The sequence below is a fragment of the Sturnus vulgaris genome, chromosome 29, assembly GCF_052056855.1.
Source record: "Sturnus vulgaris isolate bStuVul1 chromosome 29, bStuVul1.hap1, whole genome shotgun sequence".
NCBI lineage: Eukaryota > Metazoa > Chordata > Aves > Passeriformes > Sturnidae > Sturnus > Sturnus vulgaris.
Genome location: NC_142271.1, coordinates 506,870 through 523,311, shown reverse-complemented (window position 1 = coordinate 523,311; position 16,442 = coordinate 506,870). Strand labels below are relative to the sequence as shown.

The 16,442-nt window shown below is 49.0% G+C and overlaps 1 protein-coding gene across 3 annotated transcripts; it reads right to left on the bottom strand.

The window, feature by feature from the left end:
- Positions 1–45: 45 nt before the first annotated feature.
- Positions 46–13,376, bottom strand: TMEM183A (transmembrane protein 183A). 3 transcript variants are annotated; one of them, XM_014891995.2, is made up of 8 exons: positions 13,210–13,376; positions 12,390–12,479; positions 9,429–9,584; positions 7,117–7,276; positions 5,557–5,737; positions 2,300–2,380; positions 1,478–1,633; positions 46–509 (listed from the first exon to the last, which is right to left on the bottom strand). In XM_014891995.2, the coding sequence occupies exons 1-8, from the start codon at positions 13,304–13,306 to the stop codon at positions 324–326; spliced, it is 1,107 nt and encodes a 368-aa protein (XP_014747481.2). In that variant the 5' UTR covers positions 13,307–13,376; the 3' UTR covers positions 46–323. The 3 variants fall into 3 exon arrangements, with proteins under 3 accessions (XP_014747481.2, XP_088036475.1, XP_088036476.1); XM_088180349.1 differs by having other exon boundaries at positions 7,117–7,315; positions 13,210–13,373; XM_088180350.1 differs by having other exon boundaries at positions 7,117–7,273; positions 13,210–13,372.
- Between the last annotated feature and the right edge of the window lie 3,066 nt (positions 13,377–16,442).

Below are 16,442 nucleotides of genomic sequence, written 5' to 3'. Positions count from 1 at the left end.
AACCTCCTGCTTCTTCCCGAACAAGAGAACACAGGACCACTTTGATTAGCACCAAAAGGATTTTAAATGAACAGTTCCAGGGAGCTCCTTTCAAATCATAAAATGTCAATTTTACATAAAAGTGTGTTTACAAATAGTTTCTGCTTTACACTCAGCTCTGCTCATTACTGACCAGAAGTTATATACATACAAACTAGCTCAGCAGCTTCAACCACTTACAAGGAGACTGCAGAATTTATTTCAGAAATAAAAATAGGATTTCCTGGTTCCTAGAAATTCTCTTCAGCCTGCCAGATTCAGGCTCCTGCAGCCTCAGGAGAGCACTAAGCCTTTGGGGAGAAGGGGTACTGTGGGTGCCACCAATCCAGGAGCCTGACACTGTGCACAGGGTCCAGTACCACCTGCACCCCCTGCTCCACGCGTGGCTTCTTCCCGTTGCGCACGGGCGTGTCCTGGAACACCAGGCGCACGCGGTGGTGCCGCATGTCCGTGCTCACCGAGATGGAGAACTGCAAGAGAGGAGACCAGAGCTGCTTCAGAAAGTCACAGTAGCCAAGAGATCTCTCAACACAACACTTTTAGACTTTATACATTCCTCCAAATTGTACAAGTTTAAGGTGCTTCACAGTCACACTTTCAAGGCTACAGCACTGGATCCAAACAGGCACTCTGGCTGGCAGCCCCAAATAATCATGTAAGGGTTGTAAAAGAATACTGGAACTGCCTGAGCAGTGGTGGAGTCACCATCCCTTGCAGTGTTCAAAAGGCCTGCTGATGTGGCACTTGGGACATGAGTTAGGGGTGAATACAGCAGTGCTAGGACTCTTAAAGGTCTTTTCCAATCTGAGTAATTTTATGAGTCTGATTTTAAGTGAACCTGGAAGCAAACGGTTGTCAGAAGTCTGGAACTCACTGCCCAACTCCTGTGAGGCCAGACTGAACTTCTCCTGAGCACTTGTCACTTCTGAAACCCTGACTCCCAATCAGGGACCAAACACATATTCAAAGAGTTTGCTCATGTGGGATTTTCCTCTCAGAATTTATTGCCATAAAAAGATATTTTACTGTGAGGGGCACTCCTCCACTTGTGTTGCTCCCTGTCTCCTGTACCTGCTGCAGTTCTGGTAACTGACTGGCCCCCAGACACTGCACAAACAGATCTCCTGGCAGATTATCTACATTCTTTCTATTCACCACACCAAACAGGGAACAGCCAATGGAATGGAGAAGTTAAACAGATTCTGAGCATTTCCTCTCTTCGTTAACCATACAATTCCCAGAACTGACAGAGCAATAGGATTTATTTACACAGCCCAAAAGAGGCACTGGGTGGGATTCTTGGGGTTGTCCTGTGCAGAGCCAGGAGTTGGGCTTCATGATCCCTGTGGGTCCCTTATAACACAGAAGATTCCAGATGCCCTCTTCATGTCCTTACAGGAACGTCATCTGCAAAGCCTGGCAGCTTTCTCCCACTCACCAAAGTGAAGGTCATGCCCATGACGATTGGCACGAAGATGAAGTTGAAGGTGGTGATCTGCAGCAGGCAGCAATCCTGATCTGGGTTTGTGTGCACTTCCTCATACTGGATTGGGGGCTGGAGACCTTTGCAACACTTGCTCTTAAATCTAGGAGACTTAAAAGAAAGAGAGGCCGGTTTAGCAAAGCAGGAGCCTCTGCTGGGTTTGGCTGCTCCTCCCTTGTGCGGCCTGGCAGGGTCTCTCCTCCTCCCCAGGTGCTTGGGCGAAGTGTCACATTAACAACAAAATGCCATCACTCAGGATGGGCAATTTTGAGGGCCACTCCTTTAGAGGGGAAAGCTGCACAATTCCCAAGATTGCCTGAAATTACTGGCTTCTCCCAAGACCCACTACTGGAGGCTTTCCCTGGCAGTGCTGGTTGTCTTCACTTCTCTGAGAAATCTTGGCAATGGCATAACAAGAAGTTTCAGATTTTGGTCAACATTTTGACCACCGCAGTCGGGCAGTCTGGATTTTGGTAACAATCAGCAGTAATGACTCAAAGGTGAGATTAACTGGTGTAAAAAATGATCCATATCTTATAGCAGGGTAAGGATACCAAAGGAGAAAATAAAAATGTGGGATTCTAAATGTCTTCATACCACAGACTGAAAACTGAGTGTAGTTCCACAACATGCTTTAGTTTCAACATGTTTTAGTTTACCATGGGAATCAGTTTGCATTTATTGCCTGAATGGACAAAAAGTTTCCACTTCCCTATCCCCCCAGATAAATAATTTCTACTTCAAACAAAAGTCACAGTTGATCTGGTTCCTTCATACCTGCTTTTTGAACTTGAAGTTGAATTCCCACATTGCTTCTTGTCTGTTCCCTACAATCTTTTTACACCAGAAAAGCAGACACTGAAGTGGAAAAAAGAAACACAAAATTATGAAACCCTTAGAAGCACCACTTTAAGTAAGTTTTAACAGATCATAAAGGCTTCCAATTGCAAACACAATTACATAGGAGCAATTAGGAGCCGCTTATTCAAATTAATTATGTTCAAAGAGCCCTCTCAGCAGTGTAGATCTCCCAGTTTCAAGCTGGCCAACTCCTCATGCAACATGTAGTCACTGATGCGCCAAACAGCAAAATCCTGTTGTACCATTTGTCCCTTTCCTAGGGTAGGAATGAATAGTGCAGATTCACCCATTCCCTCCACCCACCAGCAGCTCCCATTAAACTGGGGTCCAAACAAGGTTAAAGCGAGGAACAACAGAGAACAGAATAAGGATTGAGAAGGAAAGGATCCAGAGGGAAATACAAAGACCATGACATGAGCTTTGAGGTGATGGATGAAGAAGTTCCTAAGCCACTGTGGAGTCAAATGGAGACCTTGACCTTGCCATTACCAGCACTGACTGTCAATTGTTTAGATTCCAGAACCACTGCCAGGACAGCACAGTCTGACCAACCTTCTGTGTCTTTTCAAAAGAAAATGAGAAACCAGCCTCAAACAGCCTCAGAAGTCACCAGCACTGCCCTCCCACACAGACGGACACCATGACTGCTCCAATTTCACTTGGTTCTCACTGTGTGGGCCGCAGGCTCCTGCCCAGGAGCTCGCTAGAGCAGGAGGCTCAGAAGAACTCCTGTAGGAGGGAAAACCGTGCCTACCAGTCACAATACAAGTAACCAACCTTCAACAGCCAAGGAAAGTACCTGGCAAGTCAGTCCAGCCATCCCTCAAAGCTTTTTCACAGTACAGATGCCAGCCCACCACAGCTGGCCTCATCTTTCATCAGTGTCAGCAGGAAAAGGAGGAATAATGTAGGTAAAGAGAAGTCCCTGTGATCCATACACAGTCTCTCCTGAAGAGAGAAGGCCTGACTGGGTTGCAAGCAAAGCACACATTTAACTTCATTCCAGGATGGAGTGATCCTAATAAAGCCAGAGCCAGCCTGCACCACAGGGGCTCTGAAGAGGCCAAAGGGGATAGAAGACCCTCTACTTCAACTCTGAGTCATACCCAGAAACAAGAGTCCTTAAAGGACCTTTTTTTTCCACAGTCTTCATGAGGTGAACAACAAAGCTCTGTAGAGTAAAGCTCAGAAACATGCATGGAATAACCTCCACCTATGAGGAAGTAGCCCTCAGGCTTTTTCCAATAAAAACATTCTCCAGATCTTTTAACTCAGATGAGCAGCACATGCTGCTGAGTTTAACTCCACCATCAGTGGCATTTGTAGTTCACCTGCAGAGACAGCCTGGTCTAGCAACCTGTTTGGTCATGGCAAGTAGTGAAGCACAAAAGGTCAGTACCTCCTAAGGGGCAGAGGATGTCGTCCTCGGGTCAGCCGTCCTGCCCTTCACACGCGCCGTGCGGCTGCCGCTCCGCCCAAAATAATGGGGTGTCTTTAAAGGGCAAACACCTCTGCTGACACCATAACGGCTCCAGTGTCCCACACAAGCTAGGCTAGGGAAAGAAAAAAGGAAATTAAAGAGGAAAAGCTACGTTGGATCACACCCGGGGCTGGGCTCTCTAGCCACATGCAGTTAAGGTAGGTGTTGCCGTTAGTGTCAGCAACCCATTAAGGAACGACCAAAGCCCAGGAAAGCCAGAACATGGGGAGGCAATGCCAGGTCCTCTTCCAAACCCTCTGTGCTGAGGAATTTCTGTGCACAGTCACACAAGTGGAGCTCAGAGTCCTGCAGTGCAGTAGTACAGCAAGACCAGGCTCAGGATGGCTCTTTCATGCTGCAAGGGGTTAGGTCAAACCTCTACTGCTCTGACAAAGTCTCATACCCATTTAATTTCCTTTTTTAAAAGCTGAATAATGAAAGACTGCTCCTCCAACTGTTTATACAGGAGAAACACTAGCAGTGGGCACCAAAGCCGTTATGATGTCATCAGGAATCCTCCCGAAATGCCGACCCTGCCCGCACCACCTCGGGGTTCCAGCTCCTACAACCACGAGCAGTGGGAGCTTGGGCTCAGGACTACTGGAATTTCCTCAAAGTGTCTTGTTTTTTCATTTGGTAAGAATGAAGATCCCCAGCCTGGGAACTCAGGAAAAGAACGAGGAGCTCTGGATGCAGAGATAAGACTGCGCACAAGAGCCATGTGCTTTTTCCCTGTGCTGCAGCACCATCTCCTGTGTGCTGCTGGATGCTCCCTGAGCCTATGACAGTCTGACAGGGAGAAGGAAGAAAGGTGGGATGTCACGTACAAATAGATGAGGCTCCTCTATTTTGAATAGAAAAGAAAGAATAACTCCTCAGTGAAACCCACTTCAGTTTGGCTCCAAAAACCTCATTTCAACAGGTTTTTGACCTTGGATTTGGAGAGTGGAGAATGCACATTGCTGCTCACAGAGTACTGGCCAGTTGCAAGTTAAAACCAAACAAGAGACACAAAGGCATTTCAGAGTTAATGGTCAACAGCAATTAAAGAGGAATGATATGCAAATGCTCCAAGCTGGGACAGCACAGATAGCAATTACCTGCCCACACCACAGACAAACCCTTCACAGCCCAACACAAGTGCAGCCCAGTCCCAAAGCAGACACTGGCTCTGCACTTTTGCCATGCTCACCCCAGTGTCACCACCCCTCCTCATCCACACACCAGACCATGGATGACCTGCAGGAAAGCAGGGTGACACTACTCCCGCCATCAGTGTCACTCCTGAGCTCTCCAGAGGCCGTTACAGAACGAAGATGTACTCTGGCAGACAGCATCAGAATAAAGAAAAACAGATAAAAGCTGATCCTATGGAGCCTCGTTCAGAGGAGGGGAGAGCTGCAAACATCCCTGGCAGTTCTGACATCCAGTGAAACCAAGGCCCTTTTGCTGGTTAAAACAGTGCAGCGCAGAATTAGGCAGAAGTTACTCCAAAGAGTAACTCTACAAGTACAAGTAACCAGCCCACTTTTACAAATCCCACTGAGAATACCCAGTTAGTGACCATCCTACACCTCAGCTTCACTGGTGACCATCTCCTCATCATCTGTTTTTCTTCTAGAAAGGAAAAAACAAACCAAACACAAACAGCAACACCTCAGATAAATCCCAGTTCCTGAGTGATGCCACTTACTCTGGAATTCTTTAAAGTGCTGGGAGTACTGTCAGGGATGGCGGGGTTCCTGGAGAGGCGGGCGGCGAAGGGCTCGTACATGTGGAACAGGGAGCGGATGACGCAGGCGCGCAGGCAGTGCAGCTTCTCCATGGACTCGGGCCGCAGGCGCAGCGGCAGGTACGCGTCCAGACTGTAGTGCCTGCAGAACCCGCAGCAGTGCTGTCAGCTCCAGGCCACAGCCAGGGACACAGCCATGCCACAGGAAAACTCCACATCTCAATGACCACAGGACTCTGGGCAACCCTGAGGGTTGCCAGGGGGTTGTGCTGCCGACAGGACACTGCATGGTGGCCTCAAAGCCCTGACCCGCACCAGGCACGCTTCCAGTCCACACACCCTGCTGCAATTCCCAGTAACTTCTAGTTCATCCAGAGACCAGCTGGAGATGTAGCTGCAGGCTGCACAAAGGCCTGCAGGGACTCCTAGCTGAGCTGACTGCAGCCCTCAGCACTGCCTGGGCAGCCTGAATGCCTGCACTCAAGGGCTACTCCTTGATCAGTTTCCAAAGGGGCTTTTGCTAAGGAATGTCACACTAAAAACCAGGGGTGAGAATGACCGCAGCTGCTCTCTACTCTGCCCGTGTTGCTTGCTCCTCCTGGGCAACAGGTAGAGCTGTGTAAAGAAAATGTTCTCTCCTGAAGGAATATCCCAGTGGCATGCACTGAGACAGAAGGATTTGTATCAAGTGTTGACAACCCCTTTGCCCTCCTTGATTTCACTGTACAGCTCCAAAATGCCCCAATTACAGGGAGGTGGCTGTGATCAGAGCTTGAGGCAAGGCAAGTTGTCCATCAGTGGTGTCTGCCTTTCAGCACTGACCATGTCATAAACACTTGGAGAGACTGATATACAAAAGTGTTGGGCCATGACAAGCAGAAAAGGACACAAAGCTCTGAGATTTTACAAGGAACATACAGGAATACACCACAAAGATCCATTTCCAGACCCAAAGCAGATGTAATATTAGAATTTTATAATGGTTTGGGTTGGAAGAGACCTTAAAGCTCAGCTCATTCCATCCCCTGCCATGGGCAGGGACACCTTCCACTATCCCAGGGTGCTCCAACCTGGCCTCAGACACTTCCAGGGATGGGACAGCCACAGTTTCTCTGGGCAATCTATGTCACGACCTCACTGCCTTCACAGCCAAGAATGTTTTCCTAACATCCAATCTAACCCTGCCCTCAGTTTAAAACCATTGCTCCTGTAACCACCCATCCATATGAAAAGTCCCTCTGCTTCCCTTTTATAAGCCCCCTTAAGGTACTGGAAGGCCACAGGGAGGTCTTCCCCAAGCCTTCTCTTCTCCAGGATGAAGAACCCCAGCTCTCCCAGCTCATTTTTGAGGGAGAAGAATATTCTACAGCCCCTTGCCAAGAGAGGCCCACATCACCGTGTCAATGTGCAAACACAAAGCCCAGGCCTAAAGGGAATATATTCCCTTAGTTCCAGCTCTGCAGAGAACTGCTCTCTACTGAAACCTCCCCCAACCAGTTTAAAAACCCTCTAGAGTCTCACCTTCTGTAGAGCCTGGTCCAAAAGGCAGCAGTGCAAGTGACAGTCCAGGCTTTCTTGCAGATCAGAGAGAACCGGACGATGTCCTCAGGGCGGATGTAGGAAGCCAGGAGGAGCCAGATGTCGATGGGATATTCCTCTCCTCCTCCCCCTTCGGTGTCTTCTAAAGGCAATGAAGGTGTATTGGTGCAGGACAGCACATCTGCACCAATTCCCACCATAAGACATGTGCTGCACACCTGGCAGCACAGTTAGGCCGCTTACTTGCGCACACAGAGGCTGCCCAAGCCTCTGCACAACCTCAGTGGCCCTGCTCCCTGTCCCCATCAGTGTCCACACAGCCACGACACCTCCCCTGCGCTGGACACCTGCCACTGTTTCCCTGCTGCACAAGTGGGCAAAGCAGTACATTCATAAAGGAATTCAGGCTGAAAGGGTTCTCTGAAGGTTTCTAATCCAGCAGCTCAGTTCAAAGCACACAGAATTAGGTCATTTTGTTCAGCATCTTGTCCAAGTGACTTCTGTGTGCAAGGATGAAAATCACAAAGCCTTTCTGGACCTTGTTTCAATGCCTGATCCTATCACAGCTGAAATACCACACTGAAGCTGAGAAATAAAAATTGGATGTCAAATAAAGAGGCAACTTTATGTAAAGGACGGTCAAGCTCTTGCATTTTTAATCAAAAGGGCACATTCAACAGGTCACTAAAATTGCTTCACACTTGAAGACCCTGATCATTGATACTGTCAGACTTGTCAATTCTTTGTTCCAGTGGTCACAGTATTTTGGTAGGAGCTCTGTCAAGGGAGGGAAATTTTGTTCTGCATCTGGCAATCAGCTGCTTTTTTAAATCTCTTAATTTCATTAAAGCTTCTTGGATGGGAACTTTTAATGCAATGCAGATGGAGAGAATGGCCTACGACCACTCTCAGAGGCGTCAGAACTGCTCACTCAGAACCAAAAGCTCACACTCCTTTCATTCTCTGAGTGTTCTGTAGCTCACACCACATATTTTTCCACAGATACTGCTCCAACTTTAGGAGTAAAAAATACTTTTAAAAACTGTAAGTAGGTGAACAATACTGAGCATTAGGAAGGTTAAGAACAGAGAAGGAAAACCCAGCTTGTGCACAGTGCTAATAGGAAAAGCTGCTGTGAGGTCTCTGGCATAGAAGAGGTGTTCAGGAACTTGACAGTGCCCGATCTAACGCTGAGACAGCAGGTTAATACAAAGGGCAGTTCTTTATCCTCATGTGATACTTGCTAAAGAAAGTTCTGGATCACTTCTCACAGCACTTCATATTTATGGCAGGCACACCCACAATGGGCTGCTACACCCACTCTGCTGGTTCAGCTCTGGCTCAAGAAGCCATCAAACTCCACACTGCTGAACTCAGAGGGTAGCCAGAAGCATCACTGTACTATCACCATTTTTTCCTCCATAAACATGTAGCAGATATAAGACAAGGCTGTGGTAGAACAGGATATTGTCTTCCCAGACTCATAGCTGTAGCCACTCAGATATTATTTCGCCAGGATTCTGAAGGATGCCTTAATAAAAGAGGTTAAACTCTTTTAACTCCCTTCCCAGAGGAAGTGCTGTCCACCATCAGTCTGTGGTGGATGATCACATGCTACATAAATTGCTACTAAGCTCAAGAAAACTAGTTAAAATTTGTTTCTCAACCTGAAAGCAATCTGTTACTAGAAACTTCTGCAGGGTTCCCCAGTCCAGCAGAGCTGTTTGCTGCTTACACTGTGTTGTTAATGGATTTCTATGGAGTTGCACAGTGTAAATGCAGAAGGATACATCTCCCTTGAATTAATGTATTATGATGCCACTAGGATCAAATACACTTCCTTCCTGGAAAAGGAGCCCTTTAAACCCATTTGCAACAAACCACAGCCTTGGAAATATACTGAAAACAGAGCTTGTGTTTTGCCAACAACTGCATCATGGACAGCAGCACTTCAACCCCAAAGCAAACCTGCTGCCACCACCTCACTTTCAGTGAAGCAACACAGCCAGTGGCAAAGTTGCACAACTCTGGAGTAGCAGTGTTTGTTTTCCAAGACTGAGGGGTATTTGCTAAAAGCAAGGAGCTCTCAGGTTCTGATTTCAGGCCCCAGGCTCTGCCTTTGTGCAAATACAGCTCCTGTGACCGAGTACCAGCAGATTTACAAGGGACTAAACCCTCGGCATTTCTTTGCACACACACAAATTCCAGAACCCTCCAAGAGCCCCATGACCATCCTGTAAATCCCCAGCATGAGGATCCTTCATGCAGGACATGCAGCAGGAGCCCTCACACACCTTTGTGCCTTTTGCTCTTCTTTTTCCTCGAGGCAGCCCTCCCATTGATGCTCTCCTTGGTATCCATCTCATCGCTGCTGTCACAGGACTCTCCCGACACAGAGAGAACTTCCTCAGTAGGGACACAGGAAGCTTCCAAGCCACACAGGGATTTTACTGGAATGAAAAACAACAGTAAATACAGCAGCAGAGAGGAAAAGGTGATCCAAGTTCAGGAGATGCTTCAGTGGAACCACTGTCTTAAAGCTTTCTGGTGAGTGACACAAGCAAGTAAATCCTGAGCTCAAGGATTACCTTGCCAGGGAAAGATTAGCAGGGGTGAGTGAATGGGAAATATAATTATTCAGCTGCTTGTTTTAAAGAATGAACAATGAGGATGATTACCAGCACATTATGCAGATCCCACTGGTTCCGCTGAAGCTATTTACAACTCCAAATAAAACAACAGGCTCTTACTAAGGGGTAACTGGTTTCCCTAAACAGCAAAGTTGCCATGCATGGCCATGTTCAACCTGGAGTCAGCACCTGCACTGGAGCTGTTTTCTGAGCCTTTGCAGCAGGACAATCATCCTGTGGCTGATGATGCAATCTACCGGGGCTGAAACTCAGTGTCAAGTGCACAGGAGTTCCACTTACCCTGGAATTTAGTGAAGGGAAAGACTCTGGCCTAGTGAAGCAAACATCCAGTTGAGTCAGCTGCGGTTTGGGGTTGTTTTTTTTTCTGTATCTGGGGACATGTTTAGACATACCCCCATTCAGAAATACTGTTTTTAAAACTCGATCTGTAAACTGAGAGCTCATTAGGGCAGAAAAATCCACAAGTGAGTCAGTAATGACAGTCTTGGCAAAAGAAAGGTGTGGTCCCATATTACAACTGTGTGAGGCACTGCCACAGAGACAGCACTGCCACAGCAGCACAACGGCTTTCAAACAGGCTGTGAAATTCATTCAAGAGCTGAATTTCAACCCAATACGCTGGGTGAAGAATAGAACATGACCATGAGGTCAGAGGATGCTTACTGTGTTCAAGCTTTTCTACCCAGCACAAACTGAAGCCCAGGAAAGTTTTATACATTCCAGTTCCAGTCAATGCAGTCACTGAAGAGCAAAATGTGCTGCTTGAATCACAGAGACAGAGTAGCAGAAAAACAAACAATAACAACAAGAAGAAACTGAACATAAACTCAGGTGAAAAATATCCTCATTTCTAGCCACCAAACAAGGTTTTAAAATGAAAAGACAGTCTTCAGACAGGGCTTGACTCTACCCACTGGCTAGACACACCTCAGTGCTTTGCTAAACCAGTTCTACCTTGCTTTGCAGTTTGTTCTGTTAACTGGATGATTTCCTGGCACCTGGATGTATTCATGGCAGTCGTTTCCCCCACTGCCAAATTCTACTGCCCTCTCCACATTTTTACCTTTTACAGGTAAAAAGAGAGTGAAATAGGTGGCAACACAAATGACAGTGAGTTAAGACATCAAATAAAGCCAAGCAAGAGAGGACAAAACTGACAGAGACTCAGAGTGAGGTTTAGAAGAGTCCACCTCACTCTGCTAAGGAAAAGTCAACCTCTGAGTCAATAGTACGATTGCACTGAACAGTGAATGGCTGCACTGCAGTCCTGCAGAGGCACCCTCTCTTCATCTCACTGAAGTAGATCCTAGGCATTAGAACGGGGAGGAAAAAAGCCCAGAAAAATTCCTCTTGGCCGTGGCTCCCCTGCCGGTGAAGCTCCCATGGGATGCTAGCTGTGGAAAGCAGCCTGCTTGCTGCAGTCACACCCAGCACAGGATTTACTCTGAGACAAGCTTCTGGAGGGCAGCAAGGCCAAAGGTTGGAGCTCCTGTCCCCATGTGTGGCACCCCATGACGTACAGATAAGGCTGGGCCAGAGAAGGCTGCAGCAGGGTTATGGCTGGACCAGATAAGACTGGAGCATAGCCCTGGGGCTGGGGAGCAGAGATCCGGAGGATCCCTGAATCCAGAGGGGAAACCCCTGACACTGCACTGCAAAGGCCTGAGAAAGGGGTGGGCAGGGAACTGCTGTGACCTGGAGTCACCAGGATGAGGTGGAGGTGAGCCAGAAACATAGCAGGAAAGGGAATAAGCTGGATGGGGCAGGGAGCAAAGAACACCAGCAGTTTGCCAGCATGATGCTGAAGTGCTGGACTTTGCCTCAAGGAGACAGAACACAGACAGGGGAACAGGAGTGGGAATGGCAGCAGGGAAGCCCCAAACAAAGGAGGACACAAAAGAGGGAAGTGCCCTGATCTTAAAATCTTGAGAAGTAGCAGCTGAAGAGGATGTTCACAAACACCACTGCCCCTGACAGGGACTCATACCAAGTGCATACTGTCTCCAACAATGCAGCAAACCAAAAGTTTCCCTTTATGAAAAGTTCAGTCATCACTGTAAACACAACAACATCCACCCCCAATATGTGTGACCAGCTACATTTAAAAGGCCTAAACATCAGCATTTCTCAGGCGAGTGGGGTGTGTTAGTTCAGAAAGCTCCCAGAGGAGGAAGAAGTAGATAACAAAATACTGCACTACCTTTCCAGGAAAACTCCTTGTTTACAGAGTTCACCAAAAAAACAGCAACACCCTCCCAAGACCTCCTTCCAACACGTTCGTCAGAACTATCATAACTTTACTTCTTCTGCAAAAAACTTAACCTGCTAATAAAGTTATCTACAGTTTTACATGTGGCAATAAAGTAATAAAGACTTTTATCATGTTATTTTCTGCTTCAAGCAGGAGATGACACCCAAGCCTTTCCATCTCAGGCATTAACAAAGACTCAGCAATTCTTGCAGCAAGCTTTCTGCAAAACGGGCTCATTTTCAGCACTAAAATATATTTTCTCAGTTTAGGGAAGAGGAGTTTCCCATATCATGTACAGACCAGCAAAACATGAAGGTAGTGTGGGGAAGGCTGGGGCCCCAGGGCAGACTCACCCTCCTGCTGCACTGCGTTGGCCACAGCTTTCTTCACCCGTCCAGACTTCACGACAGCTGGGTCCGAGTTGGCATAATCTGCCACCGTCACTGCAAAGAGGGGGAAACAGGGGTCAGAGGGATTAGGGATTATGGGGAGGGGAACAGACGGGCTAAGACTCATGATGTAGAAAGGGAACAGTCACCAGAGAAGCAGAGGCTCGAGAAGGAGACACACAAGTAGGAAAATGAGCCTCAGCAGAGGTGCAGGCCAGGAGTCCCCAGCAAGTCTCTACTCCAGACCATCGGCCTACCAGACTCAGGGGACCCACGCCCCTGCCCAGCCCAGTGCAATTCTGCTTCTCCCACCACCTCACCCAAGGATAATCCCATTCTCCCCCACACAACCCAACTCGAGCCTGGCTGATCCTTTGGCCCTCCTCCACAGGCAAAGAGGTCTCATTTCCATACATCCGTCCAAAACCTCGATGGGGGATTCCTCCTGGACGCAGCTCTCTGCCCGCCTCACCCCTCAGCGAGACTGGGCCGTCCTCATCCCCTCATCCCCCTCACCCAGGCCAAGCCCAGCCCCTTCAACTACCTCCTCCCTCGGGCCCTAATCCAGGCCCAGGCCGCCTCTCCGGCCTGCACCAGCAGGGCCGAGCTCGGCCCGGCTCACCTCAAGCCCAGCTCCCCTCATCAGGCGCCGCTCCCCTCACAGTCCCCACTCCCTCATCAGTCCTGGCCCCCCTCATCGGCCCCCGCTCATCGGCCCCCACCCCCCTCAGCCGCGACCCAGGCCTGGCCCCGCTCTCCCGGCTCAGCCCGGCCCGGCTCTCACCCCGCTCGGAGCACACGTCATCGGCGCGAAACTTGAGGCGTTTGCGGGCGCCCCTGCGGGGCATGGCGGCGGCGGCGGGGCGGCCGCGCGGGGCCATGTCCGGCCGGACCCCGCGGGGACAGCGGGGACAGCGCCACAGCGCCCGCCCCGCCCGCGTCAGCGCCGCGACGCCGCGCGCCGCTCTGGCGTCACCGGGGCGGAGGGAGGGGGGCTGTGACATAACCGCCAGTCCTGGGGACATCCCTCCGCAGTGCTCCCACGAACGGGAACCTTTGCGGCGGTTCCTTCTAGTACTGAGGGGATCCGCCCGCAGTGCTCCCACGAACGGGAACCCCTGAGGTGATTCCCCCTCCCAGGCCTCCCAGTACTGAGGGTTTCTCCCTCCCCCACAGTCTTCCCAGTAACAGGAGCGCTTCAGGAGATTCCCCCCGTTTAAGTCCTCCCCTACGGGGATCCCTGAGGAGATGTCACTCTACTAATGAAGATCTGTGAAGTAATTGCCCCCTCCCAGTAATGGGAGTGTTTGAGGGATTGCCACCTCCCTGTTACCCCATTGACGGGGGCCCTGAGGGACTTCCCCCCTGCCCCAGTCCTCCAAGTGATGGGGGCTCCTAAGGGGATTCCCTCCAGTTCTGAGGTCTGTGAACTAACTGTCCCCTCCCAGTAAGCAGGGCGCTGGAGGGGATACCCCACACACAGCAGTCCTCCCGCTACTCAGGGTCCCTGAGGTGAACTGCACCCCCGTCCTTCCAGTCACAAAGGCCTTTAAGGACGCCAGCTCCCCAGTGCTCCCAGTAATGAGGGCCTCTGCATAAGTGGGTCCCCCATTCTCCCAGGAACATGGATCTCTGAGAGAATTGCCCCCAAGTCCTCAGAGCCCCTGAGGTAACTGTGCCCCCTTCCCCCTCCAGTCCTGCCAGTAATGAGGAGGCTCTGAGATAATTGCCCTTCCCACTCATCCAGGTAAGGAGAGGCTCTGAAGGGATTTCCCCCATCCTCTCAGTAAGGAGGGGCTCTGAGGCAATTGGCCTCCCAGTAAAAAGGGTTCTGAGGTGATTGCAGGGCCCCCCCAGTGCTCCCAGTAAGAAGGAACTCTGAGATGGCTGTCCTGACACACCCCCTATTGGAAACAATGGAACTTTTAAATAATAATTTTAGTTAATGGTTTTAAGTAACTTTTAAATAAACTGCTTTAATTAATCATAACCTATATATATATTATAAATAGTGTGTTATTTTTTAATTACGCTTTGCCAGCATTTAGCAAAGTTGCCATGAGCAACTTCTGTAGGAACACAGGGTGGAAAAACTACTGAAATTAAAGTTGTGATAAACTAAGTCTGATATGCTTCAATGACCAAAGCCTGTGAGAGAATAATGTATTGGTGAGGTTGGACATCTGGAATGTTGAATTTATGAACGGCAAGGACATTCTGCAGAAACCTGAAGACAGAGACGAACAAAGACTCCATCTATGTGTCAAAAGTTCCTACTTTCCAAAGATACTAAAAAGACTAAAAAGATGGACTAATCAACATAAGTGAGAAATCAGTGACCAATAGATGATAGAATAGTATTAAATGAAAGAGAATTATGGAATTTAGAACAAATAAACTTTTTTTTTTTCTAAAATCATGTAAGCAGGTGAAAAAGTTTTATATTTTTGTCTGTGTGGAGGCAACTCTGTTGGCCACACACACCCTGGCCAAGGATAAAGTAATGCCATTGACACTAAGAAGACAGTGTTGGAGGGGTTTATCCTGATGATCAGAGGATTTGGAACACTCCCAGGAGACACTCACTGAGCAGTGCCCAAGCACAGCCCACAGCACGAGCTCCCAGTGCCACCCACACCTCTGTGGTGGGAGCAGTGATGGGTGGCCACCAGCTGTAAACTGTATTTGCTATTTTTTAGGGCTGAAAGGAGTGCTCAGAGCTTGCTGAAGGAGTGGTGCCACCCCATGGGGGAGGAATTGCTTCCAGGGGATCTGCAAAGGGAAATGGTGACTGGCATCCCAGGGTCTGATGGTGATTTCGGGGCCTGTGTCCCCCTGCGTCCTGCCCTACTCACATGGGAATTTGGGCACTGCCAGGAGCTGGCTGGGAGTCCTGCCCAGTCCTGGAGTAAACTGGGCAGGCTGGTGGAATCCTGCTCCCCTCCTTTGGAGTTTACACAGTGACCAAAGAGCCCAGCCCTGCCCCATTCCACCTCAGTGGTTTTGAGCACTCCAGAGTGCTGCATTCCCACTTGTGTCCCTTTCCTATAAAACTCCAGGAGAGGATTGGAATGACAGTGACATGTTTCCACAGCTGTGGTGTCAGCTCTTGGGCCTCCCCAGAGCAGGATAAAGCATGGAATATGGACAAATCCAAGAAATCCACATTCTTTCTGCTTCCCAGGCATGGCCAGGTGCTGGTATGTCCATAACCTCCCTGCCTGACCCTATTTCTCTCAGCATTTCTTAAATACACAAAGAACATTTTATCAGCAAGTAACACATTTGATTGAGAAAACTTCTGATCATCCCAGGCAGGAAAGGCCATTCCTTGACAGAAACACTATTCCTAATCCATATGTTCTTAAGGCAACAGATATGAATTAATGTGGATGGCAGTCAATAAAACAGATCCTGGTGCTGCTGGCTGTACCCACCTCTTTACTTGAAAATGTTTTCCTTGGATTATCCTATTCATCCTTGTTATTTGAGAACTGTATCACTGTATTATTTTTAAAAAGTGAAGCTTGTCTTGGCTTGGAAAACTCTGGCATGTGGAGAAGAGATTAAATGTTCTTGGGATTGAAGGCAGTTGTTCCTGAGTCTGGCTGGCGGGTGGATCTAGCACACTCCCTCCTCCAGTGGGTTGGAGGCGTTTATGTGAGACCTCCCCAGGGTCCTCCAGCAAAAATCCTGAGGATGAGCTCAATGTCCTTCCTGGCGACGTGAAGGTGCTGCTCTGTGATGCTGCTAGTGATCCCAGTTGTTCCCAGTGGGGTTACAGAAAGGAGCTCCTCGTTGGTAGGCTGGGTGAAGACTGCTGAGGGATCTCAAAGGCTGTGCCAGGGGCTGTGCTTCCAAGGCCACCAAATTAATTGTTAAGGATACCCCTGTGCAGGGCAGGATGGAGCAGATTGGTCTTTTGGCTGCTCCCGCTGAAGTTCATGGGCGCCCTCTGTCCCAAATCCCATTTATGATGCTGAAGACTATCCTTGAGGGCAATCCGGGTGACACATC